Below are 21205 nucleotides of genomic sequence, written 5' to 3' on the forward strand. Positions count from 1 at the left end.
TTAGGACCTTTTTTCCTAAAAAAAAAAAAAAGAAAGAAAAGTAAAAAAAAAAAAGATTTTATCCCTATTTGGTCATGAGAGGAGTGCATGCAGCACTGCATGAGGAAGTGTTCTCCTGTAAGGTGCTGGCATGTTATGAGTCTGACATAGTTCCTGTGTCCTGGCTTTTATTATCTTTTATGATCCCCATGGTGCTGCCTGTAATAAGACAGCTACGGCCATTACTAAGCCTCAGGATGGTGGTTAAAGTGTGCAACTACATGTAAGGAAAACAAATCCTGTGCTTAGCATGGCACATCACACAGAGAGACAAGGTGAAGCAGAGAAATGGTGTCATCTGTTGTCTTTGTTCCAAGAAAATCAGCAGGGACACACTGGGGGAACATTGGTACCAAAGACTTATCGTGCTGGGACATGCAGAGGAAGATCCAAACCCCAACAGAGTGGAAAACTGCACCGGCAAACAGCTTTTGACAGAGCTCTCAATCATGTGGCACTCAATCCCAGTGCATATGCAGAGCACAATTTCACAATACACAGCTAATTAATTACCCTACTGGTGTTAACTAATAATGATTAGTTGGCAGAAAATATGGATGCTGTCCCCTAACTGAACTTGTACATGCCTGTCTAATGCAGACTATATGAGAACAAAAATATTACATTATGATTGCTGTGAGCCATTTTAAAGCTGCATACTACAGTATACTAAAGTTTATCCACAATAGCCAGCTTAACTGTTAGCAAGATAATAGCTAATCCAGTAAATTAGCCAGCTAATTAGCCAGCTCCTGGTGATATGCTGTTACTGTATACAACTGCACAGCCATGTTCAACTCTTCTTCATCCATGCCTATAGCACATCCAGTAATATTCCATTGTCCTATCTAATTAGTGTGCACTGTCCTGTGTATTTATTGTCCTTGTCTCACGCTGTCATGTATTTGCACTTTATGTTGTCCTGTGTACTGTTACTGTATTGTATGTCACACCATGTTCCTGACGACATTTCCTTCCAATGTACACAAGTAATGGAGCAATAACAATAAAACCCACCTGACATGACTACACATCATGCTCAAAGAAGGGTCACGCATGGTTCACGTTAATACAAGCAGATGTCATTTTTGATATCAGATTTTGTAACTTGTTGCTGTGAACACCAAAGTGTTGGGGGTCAGGGGTCAGGAAAACAGCTGAAGGATTCTTATTGAGAGTTTTGTTTTTGGAAACAAGTGAAGGAAAATATTTGCCACCATTTTTTTTTTTTTTTTAACAATCAAATTGATACTCTGAGTAATCATGAGCTGGCGAAAGTTGTAGAAGTACTGACGATCACTGACAATCTACACAGTTACTATATACATGTCATAGGAAAATGTTCAGCTAGGGTAATATATATTTTAGTAAATCCAGCTGGTCAGTTCTATTATAAGAAGAGTATATGCTTTACTACACTTGACCTATGTGTTTTACCAATAAAGCCTTTTGAACCAGATTATGTGAGTTAGTGTCCAAAAACGACATAGATAAATTATGACAGAAGTCATTTATGACAGAAGTCATGTAACTAACTATATCCAATAAGATTTTCTTTTTTCCCCATTTAGGTCCCTGATTAGGGCACTAGCCTAGTCCCATCCACCAGCCTGCTCTCCTCAGTAGGAGAGAAACTTCTGGATTTCTGTGTAAGGGAGAGTTGAAGGAAATATTTGCCCTTAATTATTTTCTCTTAATTATTTTCCTAGCTAAAGCTATCTACTCAAGCAATTAAAGAATGAGGGATGAGCTGGCGAATATTGGATTAGCTGATGAGCTCTGCAAGCCTTCAGGAACTGTGCTGATTAGCAAGTTGTTAATCAGGCGAGCGTGAGATGGGCCAGGCTCTGACACAGCTGTCTCTGATGTTAAGAACTCTCTAAAGGTTATTCATAGGAAGAGCGGAGTCAGAGATCCTTTCTTGATCAACACCAGCATGTTTGAATGTAAGACCAGCAGTGAAGCAGCACTCTGGGGATTAAAGTGATGACACATGCTGGGAGCAGAGGGAGACAGCATGGTCTTATTGCACCAGAGACACTGATTTCACTGCTGGCTGATGGAACAGGGCGTGATATTAGCCCAATGGACAGTTTGTACTGTTCTTTTGTTCACTTATCACACCAGAAGATAAAAGTAGTGGCTGGGATTTGTTAATCCATTTATCTCTTCTGCCTCACTGTCAACTCTACTAACAAGAGCAGCGGAGATCATCAGATAAAGAGAATAGCACAAGTAAATCAGAATATAACGGAGGTTGGAATCAAATGTGGCATTGTGAAATCAGCAGCTTTCAGCAAGAACAGTAAACAGTCCTGTGAAGACCTATATACTGACTAAGACTGTTATGTTTTTCCACCTCCAAAAAAAAAATCCCCATGGAAAAAAAAGGCTCATGATCTTTGTGGTCATCTAAGGATGTTCTGACCAACAAAATAAACTCCACCTAGCCGAGTGCTTCCAGTCCACATAAAATCAATTTCAAGCCATGCTGCTGCTTTTCCTAAAGTCTGCTTCTAATAAGACTCTGTATAATTGGCGGTGATTGCCTCTCTTTTCGCTGTCTAACTTTTTCCCTTTCTCTTTACTCCTCTCCGCACTCTTGTGGGAGTAACAGCCCATGCTCATGCTCACTTGGCCTGCTGTGTACATTCTTTCCACGTCTTGATTATTCCTCTTTGCCAAAGGTTTGGGCGTTTCTGTTTACCTTCTGTATCTAAGACTGCGCCACTGAGTCGAAAGAATGAAAAAATGTTGCACAATGAGCAAAGCATGAAGACAACAGAACATTAAACTAATACATCCCAGTGCACCTGAGGGACTGGACTGGAAGCATCAGCTGTGTGGATAAAGCTGTGCTCTTTCACGTCCCAGCTGAGGAGAGATCAAGGACAGAGGCCATCTGCAATCACTTTACACGGACAAATGGGCCGCTGTGCTACAAGTGTTGTTGATCAGCAACTAACACCCCTTATCATCTGTGCACATGGTTTAAAGGCCTCCTCCTACAAAGTCCCTTATACAGCTCTCTCTCGCTTCTGTTTGTCCTAAGTAACTAAAAGTCACTGTACGGCATACTACACTATAATGTTGTGTATGTTTTATAACAAGCTCCATCACAGTGTTTGTGTTTTACAAAACACAAAAAGGTCTGGCAGACTTGGAACCTATGTAGTCCTTAAATAATTCCAATGGTGACACAGAAAAGTATCGTCATCCTACCTTAATGATTAGCACTTCAAATATCATTGATTCAAATATCATGGTCCAAGTTTTTAAAAATATATTCTAAGGATTATGCAAATCTTGCTTTGCATACATTTATGTAGTAGCAGACATAAATTCTCCAAAATGCCGTGTTGTGTTGTACCCTGGTCACCAAACAAAATGAACTCATGTTGCTTGTGCCAAATTCTGTCCTTTCCACCAGTATGCTGCAATAAGAATTTGGATGAGTCCAACCAGACATCTACTCCAACAAGCTAGTTTTAAAACCTTACTGCACACTGAAGACACACCATTTTGTTCAGCATCAGTACTCAAAAATATGTTTGTTTGTTTGTAGCATTTTTGAGAGAAAGCTAGGAAATGTCATTCTAGACACCAATGTTAAATTTGGAAATGATCTTCCAAACATGGTCTCATACTCATGGCCTGTGAACAGATGCCAAGGATTAGATAAAGTAATAAGCTACTTGAGGCTGTGCATTACAGTAACTCGATCAAAGGTAAGGGTGTTCTTAGGCACAACATAATGCAGAGTACCTAAAACCGCCTTACGTGTAATAAAATCACTGTAACACATGGCCTCGAGTGGCTTTTTTAAAACTGCAACACAAAGAATATGATAAAATACTAATATTATTATTAATAATATTTGTGATAAACAATTCTAACACCACGCAATGTCCGTTAACAGTAAGATTTTGTTGCTAAGCAGCACGACAGGCAATAATTAGACTATTCTATAGAAAGAACAATGGCTTAATGATTAGGATTACTGTTTATTTATAAAACAGAGACATAAACAATATGATAAAATCCAGTGTTAATAAACAATTTGATTTAATATTAATAGTATTCCCAACAAACAATTCTTCTCTTTCGACTTTTAATGTGCTGGAACAGGTCTAACTGTAACTAATAGTAACTAATTTTTATTGGTTTAACACATCCGATTGTTAATCTGATAGTTGTGATGCAGTTATAGGTGTGTGTATATAGAGTATAATATAATGGCTATGAACATGGACAAACCAATCATATTTTTGGGCCAAAACTATCTGTTTTATAATTAGAAAGGGATTAGCATTTGTGCCTTTTTGTATAACTTAATTCATTAAAAACTAAACAAAGTCCGACCTTAGTAACCTTGTACAAATTTCAGGTTGGATTTGGCTGGTTGTGGTTTGTGATCCACAAACTGTCCTCGTCCAGTGGATTGGTGGTCATTGGTAGCTTTTTGCCTGTGTGATAAACATTTGACCCTTGAAACAGATAACCGTAATTTGGTAGAAGGTAGAACCAGCACACTTAGCAACAACTATCATGCCTCATAAAATGCCACTTCATTTGCCCATGTTCAAGACTCAATTAGCATTAAATGATGCAAGAAACTGTAACATATGACTTGTTAGAATGTGCTGTATGTAAAATATTAAATATTACACAAAATATTAGATAGAAAATAGACTTTTGTATCATATTGAATATCACCCAATGAGCCTCATCATTATAGATGATGAGGCTCTGAAACTTTTCTTTTATATGTTTGTGTAATAATGTGTATAGATGTGTAATTTAATTGTTTTCTGTCTTCTTTTACAAAGGGAATATGTATGGATGCTAGACTGTACTCAGTTTCTAAATGATTCCGTTCTGTTTGCTCCCTCTTAAGAATCACACGTCATCCGTCCATTTTGCACATGAGGAGCAAGTCTTATGTTACTTGAAAAACAAAGACCCCATGGCCCAGGTAATCTGCGAAGATTTACTTTCGCCCTTGCGGCTTCTCTTCCATCCTTCGCTGAGCGGAGTGTGCCAGGGTCATGGCCTGCATACTGCCATATTCACAGCATGACCCCTATTCACATAACGTGCATAATGAAGCATAATACAGCCCCCCTCTGAGTCATTCCAACAGAGTTAAAGCACCCATGAGCTGAAAAGCAAGCTCAGGTACTTTAGTTTTATAAAACTGAGGCATGAATGTTGAAACATGAAACAACTCAATAATTTGTCTTGCTGAAAATTAGGAGGAAGGACATTATAAAGTATGGTCTCTAAGCAACCTATAGCAGCATGAGGTCCAATATAAGTAGTCACAGGATTCACAGGATAATGTTTAAATTAAATTTTTTTAAAAAGGCAAGAAATGATGAAAGGGATACAAAATCTGTTTTGGGCAGTCATTTAGGCCTGAAAAATCAATGTGATCAGTCTCATGACTGTGTTTGTTTCTGAACTATGTGGCCAGAGAATGTCTGAATGACAGAACGCATCCTGTGACTCGTAATTCAATAAGATTTGTAACGATTCATGCCACTAGGTTGCAATGATCCTAGACAGACCATGAACCATTTTCTGTCCAATTCTCAAGTCTATGCCATCAGTTCTTGAGCAAAGTTTTTCCCTAAATGGCAGGAAATACAACCTTCTGGATCCATGATACCACTAACGCAAGCAAGGGAAGTTTACTGATTTAAACTGATGGAGCTCTTATACTCCAAGCAACACTGTTATGTAACAATTCAATTTTAAAAACAAAGGCTTGCCATCATCATTGGCTTAAAACATTAGGACAGTCTTGATAGGGTCCAATATTGTTTATGTTCCATAAATGAGGAGTGAGCTGCTTACAAACGCTGCAGGATATGGCTTTCAGAGCAGCACCATTAGCGTTCATGGGCACACCCTGAGAGGAGGGGGACTGTGTGAAGCCATTGTTTGCAGGAAGAGGTGACTGGAGCCAAGCCATATCTTCTGAGAATGTGAAAAAAACTTCAGAGGCAGCATGAGACAAAATAAAAGCTTGGGGTGTGCACCAGAGAGAATGGACTACAGACAGCCAGCTTTAGATGAAGATCGGCAACAGGGGATTCTTTGAATCTTGATGAACACCTCTCTATGCCACCCACCATGGGCATACATTGGAGCAGCACAAGCAGATTATCCCCACAAACCAAGGTTTTTCAATTACTCAATGGCAATAAATCATCCTTGGTGACAAATGATCCTTCTCCCTGGAAACCCTGGAATGAATGAAAGGGCAACAAGCACCAAACGTGCCTGAACACATTCAACGGGACAAGGGCATGAGACAGAAGCCTTCATATGGAGGCCACTGAAATGATCGCCTATCCTGCCTCTGACTTTCACTCTTACAGACAGAACAGTAGAATCTGTCAATCTGTCTAAAGAGCAGCTCAACGAAGGACCATGTGTCTAAATGAAATGTGTTCACTTGTACCCACATTACAGTGTTGCTACAAATTACACATGCATGTGTTAGGAATTAACAACAGCCTTGCAAAATGAGTGAGGCATGAAACAAAGATGCTAATTAGTGAACACTAAATGCATCAAAAAGAACTGAAATCCTGTAACTGTTACACACCACAAACAAATTGCACAAAGCTAAATAAGCAAGAGTGCATAATTAGATGATCTTATTTTAATAGTACCTGTTTTTGCATGGAAAACTGTGCTCTTCCAGCCTGCGTTGGAGTGGAATAGACCACCCCTGACTATGTGTACTAGAACTACAAGGAGGAGCCCAAATACAGGACAGGTTGTTAATTACAACACCCAGACACACATAATCCCAAATGAATCAGACTGTCATTTTGTAGAAACCCACCCTTTGGAGAATATTTCTACCTAAATTCGCTTTATTCTAATTGCTTTTACATCTGCTACGGGCTTCTAGGCAACAACAAAATATGAAGCCACATAAATAAATCAACTCCGTTTGCTCCCCAGGTGAGGACGAGACCAGCCATCATAAACGAGGACACATGCTGAAAGCGCATGCCTGACGGCTGCATAAAGAGCTGCGGGGGCGTCAAAAACATGTGGGCTGTAAATAAAGTGAAATAATGCCTGTGCACTGTTCTCATGCCAGCAGAAGAAAGGAGGCGTCTGGGCTTTGGTTTGAGCTGAAGAAGGGCAAAAATGTGGAACAAAAGCCATAATCATTCATTGGTTCCAGTTTCGACAAACCTTTTGGTTTGGGAATGAAATCTCGCAATATATCCAGTAGATTGGTTTTGTCATTATTTGAGTAAGACTTTCAAAAGTATTAATATGAATGCAAATCATAGTGGTTAACATTTTATAAACATATATCATATATCATACAACAAATATCATATATCAAATGTGCATCAGTACCAAAGAAGTCCAGCTGTGTTCATCACGCAAATAAATGCACACATGCATGTCCTCTACCCACCCAGAACTCACATGTGCTTCACAGCAAGGACAAGACGAATGAGAACCAGGCATTCCTCCACAGCCGTTCTTCAATCAAACCCAGTTCTGAGTCACTGTCATGTCTCCAGAACCAAACACAGTTCTGAGTCACCATCCTGAACCCATGTTCCCCTTGGCTTGAAAAGTTGCGTCTTTGGATGTAGATCCAGCTTCATATTGCTTGTGTATGGCTCCTAAATGGCCATGCAGGGGTCAGAAAAACACTACGTTCTATTCGACAAAACCATCGGAAGGAAAAACATGCTTGGGACAGCCAAATTCAGGAGGCTGCTGGCACACTGCATGGCTCCTTGCAGCGTTCATCACATCAGGCAGAACAGGGAGCTGCATCCAGTTCCACCAAGAGGGAAAAGTAATAAACAGAGAGGTCGTAAGTCTCTCAATAGCTATGACTGCGCCTAAAAAAACGTCGTCTCTGAGCCGGCAACATGGGGTGTAGGAAAAGGACTGAACCACAGTTAGACACTATGTGCACAATGTCCAATGCCAGGCCAAACAAGGGCAAACATTTAATCGGATGGAAAACAAAACAGATATTGGAGATATTGGAGAGACAAAATAACTTTTAGCAGGACTTGTTGTGGTGTGCACATGTTCTCGTAGCATTCGCTCAGTATAACTGAGATATAATCCTACACGCAACCTAGAGTATTATAAAAGTAGGCTGTGATTGCTCACTGGGTTGTCATAACATGTCGTACTGTCATTTTGATTAAAGCTTTGTAAGAAGGACACACAACAACAACATTGTGATTGGTGACAGTACAGCTTATGCCATTTTTACCCACAAGACCCAAAAGGAGCAACAATTTAGCAAAACACATGTAGAGAGTGCCAAGACGCAATTATTACAACTGCATATCATGTGCCCATAAACACAACATCAATCACAGAATTACGTTCCCTGGGACTTTAAACATTTATAGGCATTTACACCAAACTATTTTTGTGAAGTCATGCACTGGCTGTATGAAAACTATGTGAAAGTTTGGAGTAGATGAGAGCAGAGAGCAGACAGATCCTATAAATAGAGTTCACAGATGTTAACACACATTATAGCTGAAAACACAAACAAAGCAGTCATAGCGTAGGCATTCTGGAGTCCCTGTATGCTACCAAATATGGCTTAAATTTTACACGTGTCAAATATATAAAGCAGCAAGGACATATGGAAAACTGGAGGTTCTCCATAGATAGTTTCCCATGAAGTCTGACCAAATTAGGATGCCAATTCAGAAAAGTTTCACAGAAATGATCGATGACATTGCCTGAACTGTAGTGTGCCTCTGAGCGGATGTTATCTTCCTCGTTTTAATTCATGAAAATCTATCCTGTATCCTTTGGCTCCTGGTTCACTGAATTGTTGTGAGTCCTATGAATAATTTAGCCTCCCACTTAACCTACCTTACCTTCATTTAATGATCACACTGAGACCATTGAAGCTTTCATGTCAGACTTACTGCGACGCAATCCAAGCCAATAATTAATGAACTCAGCATGAACTGCTCTGTAACGCAGCCATCCCCACCCGTGAAAGTCAGTTAAGCTTTCATCAGAAGTGGGGAAATGTGCAAGAGATTGAAAGGGGAACACTTGGATGGAGTGCAGACTCACAGAGGTGTGTTTGAGGTGCTGGGAAAATCCTGTCTGTCTGCCTAGAGCTGTGTAAGCCGCACTGCAGGACGCTGTCTGAGCCAGGTCTTATCTTCCAATCCTGTTCCTGCGGCATGGCCTCAGAAGAGCCACACTATGGACCTTTTACCTTTGTGAAAGACTGCACAAACAACTCCACAATGGGAAAGTGTGTATCTATAAAGGAGTATGATAATGTTGACGATGTTTGCACACTCTGAAGTATAGGAACATTAAAGAATAAGACCAAACATGTTTGTGCAGTTAGAAGCTCAAATACAGGAATCAGTATGGTCATAGATTGGTCAACTTTCATGTTTCATCTTTTAGTGTTAAACAAACATTAATATATTCCTAGGACATTTGTATCTGATTATGTCATACCTGCAATCAAGTGCTGTTTGCCTGTTTTTTTTCTGTCTGCCAGGGGCCCAGTACCAGTCATCACCTCTGTCTCTCTTATACAAATGGTCTGAGCATTTGTTTTTAGTGGCAGAGGTTAGACAGCGGCCATGTGTGAGACTTAGCTAAATATGGAAGTGGAGCTTTATATCAGTGAAGCCTGTACTGACTGCAAAATTTAGGAATGTTAAAATGTAAAACATTATGTATGACCCAAACACTGAAGTTAAAAAAAAAAAGAGCTGAAAATGAATTTCTTTAGCACATGGTTTACAAAAAGGACCTACTTTATATTAAGAGTCCCTAATACCTGTGTAGTTCCATATATATTACAGCGGTGACATTAATATATCCACTAGGGATGTTGTACATTGACACAGATGGAATACAGTAGATGGATTTACAGCTTATGTAAATTGATGTACTGTATATCAACTTCAGTACATAAGTACAGCTTGACTATATCAACTTCAGAACATGATCAGTACAACTTGTGAAACACTTACGTAAAACTTATGTGCCATATTTGTGTTCTAAAATTCAAACCCACTCAAATCAGATGAATCAATAATTACAGAGGAGTTCTACATTTTCTACATACAATTTTACTTTAACATAAGTGGACAGAATTAAAACCTTATTTGAAAAACAACAGTTCATACAAATTTAATTTCCCCCTACCCTGTTATACCTGAAAGAGACCTGATGTCCTGTTACTGTCCAGATATGCTTATATATGGATCACATTAGCCAAAACTGCTGATACATGAGTATTTACAACTGTATACTAGATATTACAGATACTTCATATAAAGTGGGACTAACTAACTAACTAACTAAATAGATAGATAGATAGATAGATAGATAAATATAAAAAACTAGCTTCACACAGCATAGGCATAATTGAACAATGGTCTTTCACAGCACTGGCTTTATCAGTCCTTAAACATTTAGCATTAAATTGGCCCAAAGATAGTCTGGAATAGTCTTGAATATTTCGCCAGAAATTCTTCCATGTGGGAAGTTATTACATGTCTCAAAACAGAGCTCGACTGATTTCAGGCCTCATTTACAGTTTAATCAAGGAGGGCTGCAGCATGATGGGTCTGTCCTCTCTGTTCATATTCCATGACGGAAACAAGACACTGTTCCCAGCCAGCACAGAGAGGAAGGGAACTTCCCTGCTCTGCATTATTCCTCAGCACAGCTTAGCTTCCTTCAATTCACTCTACATCACTTGATAGGGCATAATTTCCCCGTTGTTTTTGTTGTGTTCAGAGTGTGTTGGGATGATAAGGTTTTCGGGGGTAATAACTAAAGCACTCCTCATTTCGGGATAACATCCTGACAACACACATTTGCTTAGAGAGTTGTATGCTCATGGGAAAGTGTCGCTGTTTTCTACAGATTTGCGTGTGTACACCAGGCACGTAATTTGGCAGGCAGTTGATGGACGTACCCGTTCACAGCTCTGGAATTTCCTGTGGGTCCAGAAAGTGGCAGAGCCATAGCTAGGGCTAAGTGCCCAACACACAGTATACAGACACACACACCCACCCACACACACACACACACACCATCTGCAGTAATGTGTGCCAGATGGGGCCGAGTGATGGAAGGGTGGAGGGCTGGGCTTACATGATCTCTTGCTTCATTCATTCCTCAAATGCTCAAATATTCCCTCCTTCCTTCCACTCCATACATACACACACACACACACATATACACAAAACCTCTTACTCTCACAAAACTCTCTCACACACTATGCCACTCCCCACGACTGCCACAACTGCCCCTTTGACCGACTTGAGAACAACTCAATCATAGATTCCCCGATTGGAGACATATGAAGGACTCTAATCTTGAGCTAGAAAAGGGTCAGCCAAGTTAAATATAACATTATTTATCTAAAGATGTCCTGGGACAGGGTGCATTTGTTTAGTGATTTGTAAGATGGCTGGGGAACGACAGGACCTCTGTTCCTGCCAGAGAGTTTGTCATTATTATCAAGGCAGACATTTCCTTGATGATAAGATTTGTTTGGTTTTAAAGAAAAATGACCAGGATTATCAAAGTAACACAACTTGTATGATGAACAACCTTTTTTTCTTTCAAGGAAGGAACTTTAAGAAACATGCTCAGAAAACCTCCATTTACCTTAAACACTTTATAGTGCTTTGATTTAGGATTAGAAAGCTGATATTAATAAACAATGCTTTATATTACAATTTCCTTAACTAACATTATTTTATGTTTGTTAATGCTAACAAAGCATTAATACTCGTGCCAAACACGGTGCAGGACCACGTCTCCCATCAGCCACTGCACTGCATGCCACCAGATCACTCACATCACATGACTGCTTTGCACCTGATTAACGTTTATGTTAATTAGCACTAGTATTTAAGTCATGTATTGTTAAGCACATGTTGTTAGTCTTTAGTCGTAGTCTCGCTATTCGTACCGGGTTTATGTTGTTGTCTAGCCTCACTATAGCCTCATCAGTGCCACGGTGGCCTGTATCGAAACTTTGTGCCCCCTCAGGAAATTTTTTGAGAAGGGAGCTCCCGACCAGACTAGAACCATTTCCCACCCTCCCTGCCCCACTGAGGATGTGATTCTGCCTCCTTGCTCTGCTGAGGACTTCCCCTTACTCCTCTGGCTCACGGCCTCACCATTGCCATCACTCAAGCTCCCTGCTCCGCCTCAGATGTCCCACTGCCACCCGTCCACTTTGGACATCGCTCCGCCTACCGACTCTGAGAACATCAGTCCACCTCCTTGCTCAACTGAGGAGGTCACCCCTCCCCCCCTCCCAGTGTACATTGCTCTGCCCTCTTGCTATGCAGAGGACATCACTCCCCCCTCTGGCTCCACCTTGGGCTTCGGTCCCGTCTCTGGCTTCGCAGTGGCCGTCACTCTGCTCTCGTGTTCCGCCTTGGACCCCTTAGCTATGCTGAGGAGATCGCTCCAACTCACTGCTCAGTAAAGGACATGACATCTTCAGCCTGCTACAAGGTTACCACACCTCATTGACCCAAGGCCCTCTGGAAACAGACCCCACTCGAGGACATAGCAGGCTTCGGGAGCCATGCGTTAAAAGAGGGGTACTGACATGGTTCCCGAACATCCCATCAGCTGATAGTATCAAAGTGATTATATATATATATATATATATATATATATATATATATATATATATATATATGCTTAAATAATGAACAAAATAAGCCAAAAAATGAATTTTCATTTAGCAATATTTATTTCATCCCTAATTAAAGATAGTCCACATTGTCTAACATGAACCAGTGGCTTATTGTATTATTGAAATGCTGCAAAATTCTTAAGAGATGGTGAATCTTGGGTGCCAATATTTACTCCTGAGTTCAGTTAATTTTTAACATACATGATGTCATTTAATATATGCAAATGTGTTTTGACTTATTTTTAGCTAATGATAAATGATTATATAGTATTATATTTTCTTACCTTAACTTCACATTTCTTGTGGCAAGCCAACCGGCACACTACGAGAAAAGAGAGAGAGAGAGAGAGAGAGAGAGAGAGAGAATAAACACACAGTTATATTTCATTTTCATAGTAAATGAATTTTACATTTCACAAATGATAAATCCAAGCATTGTTAAATGCAATGAAATCAGGTGGTTAATAAATCAGAGGTATGCTTCACATATAGGGCTCCTTCCAAGCACCGCAGCATGTTTACTCACAGCACAAAGTCACATATAATTTGCCATTAGTGCTGTGATGCTGCCCAGCGCTCGGTAGACCATAGGCCTTGTTTTTGCTTTTTTGGCTGCTCTTAATCAAACACTGCGGTCAGGCTCAGGGCCTGTTCATACTGCACAGATCAACTCACAATCGTCTTTTAATCCCACAACCCTACAATGCTTCAAGTATCATAAAGTATGAGTGATAGACCACGATCAGCTTCTGCAGTCTATGGGCCGTATTCAGAGTGGAGTTAAGTGCGCACGGTGAGGATGTAATACTCAAACCGTGCATATTGGTATTCAGACCTCAGACGTGAGCATGGATATAAGCGCTATTCACAAGTTAGGTAAGCATTATGCGGGGGAGTGGGGTTTGCTTAAAAGGATGTGTGTCCCATGTACACTCCACTGACACTTCTGACCTCGGACTTGAACAGTATTAAGTCTAGCACCACTGTCTGTCAGTTTCATGTAATCACAATAGGTCATACTAATAATTATGTTTTTGGCTGTATATACCTTATAATAAAAATAAAAAACAATGAATGTCATGTGATGACAATATTAAATACATAAATAATATCGTCCCTTTAAAGAAACAAAAAAAAACTTTTTTTATTGTTTTATTTTTTCCTCATGAAGGACATCAAAGGATACGCCATCTTAATTAGAAACAATGTTCATCTTGAGGAGCCAACCTTTTTATGGATAATTCTGAATAAAATTGAAGCGAGCTGAAAGTGTAGCAGACGAGTGCTTGGTTAGCTCATCCTTTAAACCACGGGAACATTTTCTTTACAGGAGAGTACATCAAATTAACCAAACTTTGGCATTATTTTTTTAATCTGAAAACTCAAAATAGCATATTGAAGGTGTGGTAAAATAGCCTACACCCTAGAACACATTACAATTCCATGAATACCATTTCAAATATCAAACGCTGTTGCTTCTTACAGCCTCAGAAAAATTGTGAAAGCTTCATTTGTCATATTTTTACCCATTCCATGGCTATTTTAGACCAATTGTGTTATTATGTATTATGTATGTGTCTATTCTGTGGTGTTTACAGCCTGTCATAAACAGAGCCACCACAAGCTTTACAATCTACAATAAAGAAAAAGAGTAAAAATGGACAGGTGTCACATTTTCTCTGTAACAATAATATAAAAACTGTATTTTATATTATGATATAACAAAGTTTATCAAGTCTTTCTGACACTTTATAGAGATACAGAAGTGAACAGAAGAAAAAAAAATTGTAAGATAGTGGGTCTCAAAGTGGGATTTTTTTCTGGTTTTTTTTTTTTCTTTTTTTAACCCACTGTTATCATTTACTCTTGTCGTTATTAGCCGATTAATTCAAATATGAGTAATGCTTTCAAAGCTCCATAGTATAGACAGAATATTATTGTACACATTTAAATAAAGTTCATGAAATAAATCTTGGGGTCAATGGAATTTATTTTACACTTAAAGAGGTCCCTGGACACAAAAAACAAGAGCTCCTGTGTTAAGAAGCAAAGTAAAATACAAAGAGAGAGAAAAATGGCACTTGATAGGAATATATGTGCGGTATACAGTGTTTTTAGATTATTTTAAAGCTGTTAGGAGTGCCGCATTTCCAATTCCAATGTTTGAGTCCATAATAAGTAAAACTGACTCCTTTCAGTTTAATCTTGGGTATAACTGGTTCTTCTCTGCTTGATGAACTGAATAATCTAGCAGGAATATTTCTAATACTTTGTCACTGAGATAGGATGACCTTGGAGACATTTAAAAAATTAATATAATCTTGAAATCAGTCCCTCCCTGTGGATTTGAACTCACTCGAAGTTAGTGATATAGCTCTTCGGCAGGCCATATACCAGTGTGTGTCTGTGTGTGTGTGTGTGTGTGTGTGTGATGTTCATTTATCTTCACAGTGCCACGGTTCCATCTGAATGGATCCTCTGTGGCTGAAAATGTTAGCTGATCTCCACAGACAGTGAAACTCCAACACCCAGTGAGACAGGGAGGGAGGCAAGTTCTCGACACATCTCTCATCTCCCTGCCCTTTTCCCCTTCTCACCACTATCCACCCATGGATACACATATAGCCAACACTGTCCAGCATATACACACTACACACACTGTTCTCTTTAACTGAGATGTCATTTCACTGACAGGGGAGGACCTTGAGCAACAGAGGCTCTATACTCGAGGCTGAAATACCCTTGCCAAGGTGGTGAAATGCCCCAAAGCTCCACCCATTGGTTCTCAGAATCGGATCACCAGAGGATATGGGGCCTAAGTAGGGGGAACGAATGACAAACTACACTGGCTGGCTATCTATTGAAGACCTTTTTGAAGGATTATTTCCTTCTCTCACTTCTTGTCATTTCCATAATAATGCTACACTCAGGCATCAGCTTAAACAGCCATGGAGAAAAAGAGTATTGTAGGCCACCAGTAGTGGCTTTCAAAGTACAGCTATTTCATTTTAATATGTATTTAATGTGTATTTCTACATCAAGAGACTGAAGAGAGAATAAAGACGAGTGCATCTCCACACAAGGTAACGTTTTTGTTGCTTTCAGGAGAAGATCAGAGAGGTATGAAGGGTTTGGCAGGAAGCATTCATATTTCTAGGCATTGCAGGATATTTTAATTAGCTTGTGAGTCTCCTGTTTGGCTGCAGATGTAAGACAGCCTGGTCTGAATTTCCTTCCAAAGCTGCTGCATGTGTGTGTGTGTGTGTGTGTGTGAGCTGATAGGGGGTGTGGTGTTTATCATCAGAAAAGCAAGGCCGATGATCAGCAGCACGTCTAAACTCCACTGACATGGAACAAGTGTAAAATCGGTCACTGGAACGACTCTAAAAAAAACTTTTCATCAACCTGAAACAGTAAACACACTATGCCTAAGGTATGCCATCTGTGGAATTTGTAAAGAATGTACTATTTCAGTTGGAAAAATAACTAGAAAGCTAAATATTTAAGCTTGAAAGTTGAGAGAACATTGATAATTACATATTTCTTGGAAGCCATTTTGGTTCAAGGAGTAGGAATATGCACAGGGGCAAGGAATGTCTGTACCATATGTATATACACTAATCAGCCATAACTTTAAAACCAAAGCTTTTGGTGGTGGACAGGGGTCAGCATGGGCACTCTGACCGGTCTGCGGCAAGCAGCATGTTGCGATGTACTGTGTGATCCAGCACCTTTCTATCATAGGAAGCATTAACTTTTTCAGCAATTTGTGCTATAGTTGCTCTTCTGTGGGATCAGACCAGACGGGCTAGCCTTCACTCCCCACGTGCCTCAATATATATATATATATATATATATATATATATATATATATATATATATATATATATATATATATATATATACAGTACTGTGCAAAAGTCTTAGGCACATGCAAAGGGATGCTGTAGAGCAAAGATGCCTTCAAAAATAATTAAATTAAATGTTTCTACATTTAAAAAAATAGTATAAAGAGCAGGAAACTAATAAACGAAACAAAGTCAATATCTGGAGTGACGGTCCTTCGCTTTAAAAAAAAATAGTAGTCTCAGGTACAGTTTGTGCAGTTTTATAAAGAAATGAGCTGTAAGTGTTACTGAGCATCTTGCAGAAGCAGCCACGGTTCTTCTGGAGACTTTGACTGTCGCACTTGCTTCTTATTTTTGCAGCAAAACCCAGCAGCCTTCATTATGTTTTTTTGTCTGAAAAGTGTCTCTTATGTAAAATGCTGCTTTCTTTACTGACATACAAACCTTTTTTTGTAACACTCAATTTTGTGCTGAATCAATAACATAGAATTCATAAAATAAAAATCTATAACAAAGTTTGTACTAAAAAAATAGGGTGCTTGAGATTTTTGCACAGTACTGTACAGTACATATATATATATATATATAATGTATGTATGTGTATATTGTGAAGACGTCAAATCACAGACCTGGAACAAAATCTGTTTTTCACTAATATATTTTAATCAAATTAGCTCCAATAATCAAATCACATAAGCCAATAATTAATTCCCTTGGGCTCTCAACCGGCTGTGATGCACTACAATGTCTCCGGTTGTCCTCCAGTGATGGTAGGTCATGCCTATAATTGTGTGCTTACTGATGCACAGGAGATTGAGTTTAGTGTTTCTTCCTTCCACCAGATCAAAAAATGCTGGCTTGAGTTTAGGTTTTTACATTTTGTCTCTAGATCTATCTGTAAAACAAAAATGTCTTGTATAATATTGACCATAGGGAAGTATTATTATGATGTCTGAAACTAAAATTGAAACAAAAATAAAAGTAAAATATAAATCTGCAAAACTAATTTCACAGGGAAGCTGTAAATTACAGATATTGAAAATATTATTATAAAAACGATCACCTTCACAAATACAAGTTACAATACAGACAACAGGAGCACTGGCTCTTCAGAAATGACAGGTGTAAAGAGGTCAACAGATCTACGATCCCTGGCAAAATTCATCCACAGGTTTGTGCTTGTGCTATGACATCATGTATTTGACACCTCACTCACCCTGATAGCAGTCAGTCACTACAATGTGGTTAAAGCTGGCGTTAAAACACTCCTCAAAGCTCTGTGGAAATGATTAGCTAAGCTCTTATGGCAAGAGACAAGACGTTACATCTGGGATTTAAGCTCTGACTTCAGACGATTCAACTCACTTCTCAGTGGAAACATTTCAAAGAGCTTCTCACACCCTGAATATTACTCTATACAGCACATGTCTCTTCCCATGACAGACTGTCACACAAGATACACAAGAGACACGTTTCTCTGCACATGAGTCCTGGGGTCAGCTCCTGGAGCATGGGAGGAAAGAGAAGAACTTCCATATTGGGTGTGAAAGTGTTCTGTGGGGCCCATGCCTGCCTTTGCCTTGTTAGGAAGTCCAGGTCTTTGGTGTATAAACACGGCAGGGCTGAAACAGCAAGGAGAGGGAGGGAAAGAAGCATGGAATGGAGTGAGAATGAAATCGAAAGGGGGGGAGAGAAAGGTTTGGAAGACAGAAAGCTGTTTCGTATCTGATTCAGAGGCTGAAGAATGTTTCTACAGGGGAAGGGTGGACAGGCATTTCCCGAGCCAGAATTTTGGAACAGTTGGTCAGTAGTCCCAAAGGACTGGGCTGAGTCGGGTTACAGACAAAGCAGCAATGGGATTTCCTCTCAATTCAGCTTTATAACGCACTGTGCAGCCTTTAGACCATTCACAAACACACACACAGAGATACACACACAATCTAATGATCTGCGTATTTACTTGCACCCAAAGCACACCAACAGCAAATGCATGTTTCCTTTCCTGAATCCCAGAGGACCAGACCATTGTTTAGAGTTTTGGCTCTCTCAGCATCAACACAACTGTACAATGATTCACCAGCACCAGAGCTTCAAGCTGAAAGCATGCCACAGCAAAGAGTGTAGCCAAACAGCTGGATATGTGACTAGAGTAGATGTTTATTGTGTTATTGTTTGTCATTAGAGCTGAACACAGTACTGCACTGGGCTTGAAACCCAATCTGGGATATATAAACCACTGTGTGGCAGACATCAATTATTATAGCAGGTCATAGGCTAGGTCATAGGCCACCAACCTCCTACATGATGACTATTACAAGAATAACAACCTCATATCCAAGCTGGACCAAGCAAATGCATGTCAAATGCATGGAATTGGAGACGGATGCGATGTGCAGATGACTATTTAATAAGTGCAATACACAAAAACAAACACTAAGAACATTAACAAGAACTAGGCAAGCATGGAAATACACACAAACATGAAGTGTATACAAGTATGCTACAAATGTCATATATAAATTCCTAGAGCTCATTAGAAATGAACGTGTGCGTGATCTGTGCTCGATGTGCAGAGGCTGGTGAGTAACGTATTCCGGTGCTGATCATGGCACTGACATGACAATTACTGTAACTGAGATCATCAAGATTATCAGGATCACTTACACACATACATACTTGTACACAATAACGCATAAAAAACACAAATATGCATGCGTGCTCAAACATGTCATTTTCATATTTTTATCCAGTTTAAAAACTGAAAAACAATGACAATTAAAGGTAATTTCTCATATAAATGCTTTCCTTTATAACATTTTTTTCTTATGACAACCATGCTTTCATTTAATCCCTCTATAATTACTGTAATTCTGTATTCAGTACAGTGTCTTTAACAACTCAATTGCTGCTCACTATAACAAGTTTGGACATTACAGTCTTCTTTATACCACAGTCCTGTTGAATTCTTGATTCTCATTGGTCAGAAGGTGATGATTCATTTTCTATTGTAACTCTGACAATAGTACTAGCTGCAACGCAAATCACAAGTTTATATTAATGTGCTTGCTCTAAAACATTATGGTTTCTATAGTAACAGCTCTTTCAGAGGGACATGTATGGAGGATGATCCATGTAATTTAAAAATAACATCAAACAGATTTTTAAAAAAATGTTGTTTAATAAAATCTTTCTGTAAAAAGCTTTCTGTAAAGAGATGTATATTTAACATTTATGATATAATATAAGTGCTTTGTAGCAAATGTGAATAAGTTACTATAAGTTACTATAAAAATAATATATAAATAACATATGTGAACGGGCGCATTAATATAAACCATACAGGTGCACTACTGTCAGAGCTGCTGTGATAGAAAATTAATTAACACCTTCTGACCAATCAGATTCATGAATTCAAGAATTTTATGCTGTGGTATAAAAACTTATCATCCAACTAGGTGTCTTTACAACTATGTTTTTATAGAAGGCTTTATATCATTTTATGTTCTGTTTAGGGTTTCCACCCCTTCCTGGCTCTCTCACAGCACCTCTGTTTCTCGTTTTCAACATTAAGTGAGGTGTAAAGTAAGGGAAGAGAATCTCTGTTATCCGAGTCCAGACAGGGCATTCGTCCTATCAGAATAAGACGAGCTGTAATATCCTGTGCCCACAAAGCCTTTTATCTGATGCTCATCTGGTGTGGATTTAGCGAAGGACCACTGCACTGAATGTGCCTTGTTCTAATTCTACACTAACAATTCAAGAATTCTGAGGTTTCTGGGAGTGCTGCATAAATCACAACTGCATCTGTTGGAACAGCTGGTTGCACATCACAGCATATCAAAACATTTATGTGAATTGAGAGTAAGTGATTTACGGAAAGAACAGGGCGGGTGATTTTCTCAGCATGCCAAGAATGCTTGTTGTCCTCTGATCAGGATCAGGGTTGCAGTGTTTACAGTGGATGGCTGGGTCCAATAGGCCGATAGTATTCAAACCACGCATAAGGAATTCAATCGCCCTGTCCTGTGTTTAGGACATATACTGGCCTCTAGTGGCCCAAATAATCACTACTTGTATAATCTCATTATATTTACTGTATGGTATAATCTCATATTAGCAATGGCATGGTCTTACCATATGGCTATTCAAAAAGTTGCATTGTTTAAATATGTAGAGATTCATGATATATATTTTGTTAACATATTTATTAATATTGATCTTTGGAATACTGATCTATATCACAGAAGCCTGTTCTACGCAAAATAACCCTTAAATAAATCACAATTTTTATAGTTTTCTGACTGCATTCCATCCATCTTTTTGTAGGTGTCTTGATAAATTGTGGCACTGGCATGATCCAAAAACAGCAAATAATTTTGATCAAGTTAATGCCGTCTGATCTTTAACCTCGAAACATCATTCATCTTCCAGTAATCACTTTATCCTGGTCAGAGTGGCACTGGATCTGGAGCCTATCCGAGGAACACTGCATGTAATCTGGGAATACACCCTGGATGAGACTCCAGTCCATCATAAAGCACCATGCACACACACACACACACACACACACACATATTCAAACATT

The 21205-nt window shown here is 39.2% G+C and overlaps 1 protein-coding gene across 10 annotated transcripts in view; it reads right to left on the reverse strand.

Moving 5' to 3' along the window:
* The window catches only part of tns1b (tensin 1b), a 209655-nt gene that overhangs the window by 98946 nt on the left and 89504 nt on the right, over positions 1-21205 (reverse strand). For 9 of the 10 annotated variants that reach the window (XM_026911046.3, XM_026910984.3, XM_026910978.3 and 6 more), the window contains exon 3: positions 13057-13094. In XM_026911046.3, the coding sequence (XP_026766847.2) occupies positions 13057-13094 (38 nt within the window). Of the gene's footprint in view, positions 1-7503; positions 11195-13056; positions 13095-21205 lie in introns of those variants that run through there. The other variant, XM_026911001.3, reaches the window with a different exon arrangement.

The sequence above is a fragment of the Pangasianodon hypophthalmus genome, chromosome 5 (assembly GCF_027358585.1).
Source record: "Pangasianodon hypophthalmus isolate fPanHyp1 chromosome 5, fPanHyp1.pri, whole genome shotgun sequence".
Taxonomy (NCBI): domain Eukaryota; kingdom Metazoa; phylum Chordata; class Actinopteri; order Siluriformes; family Pangasiidae; genus Pangasianodon; species Pangasianodon hypophthalmus.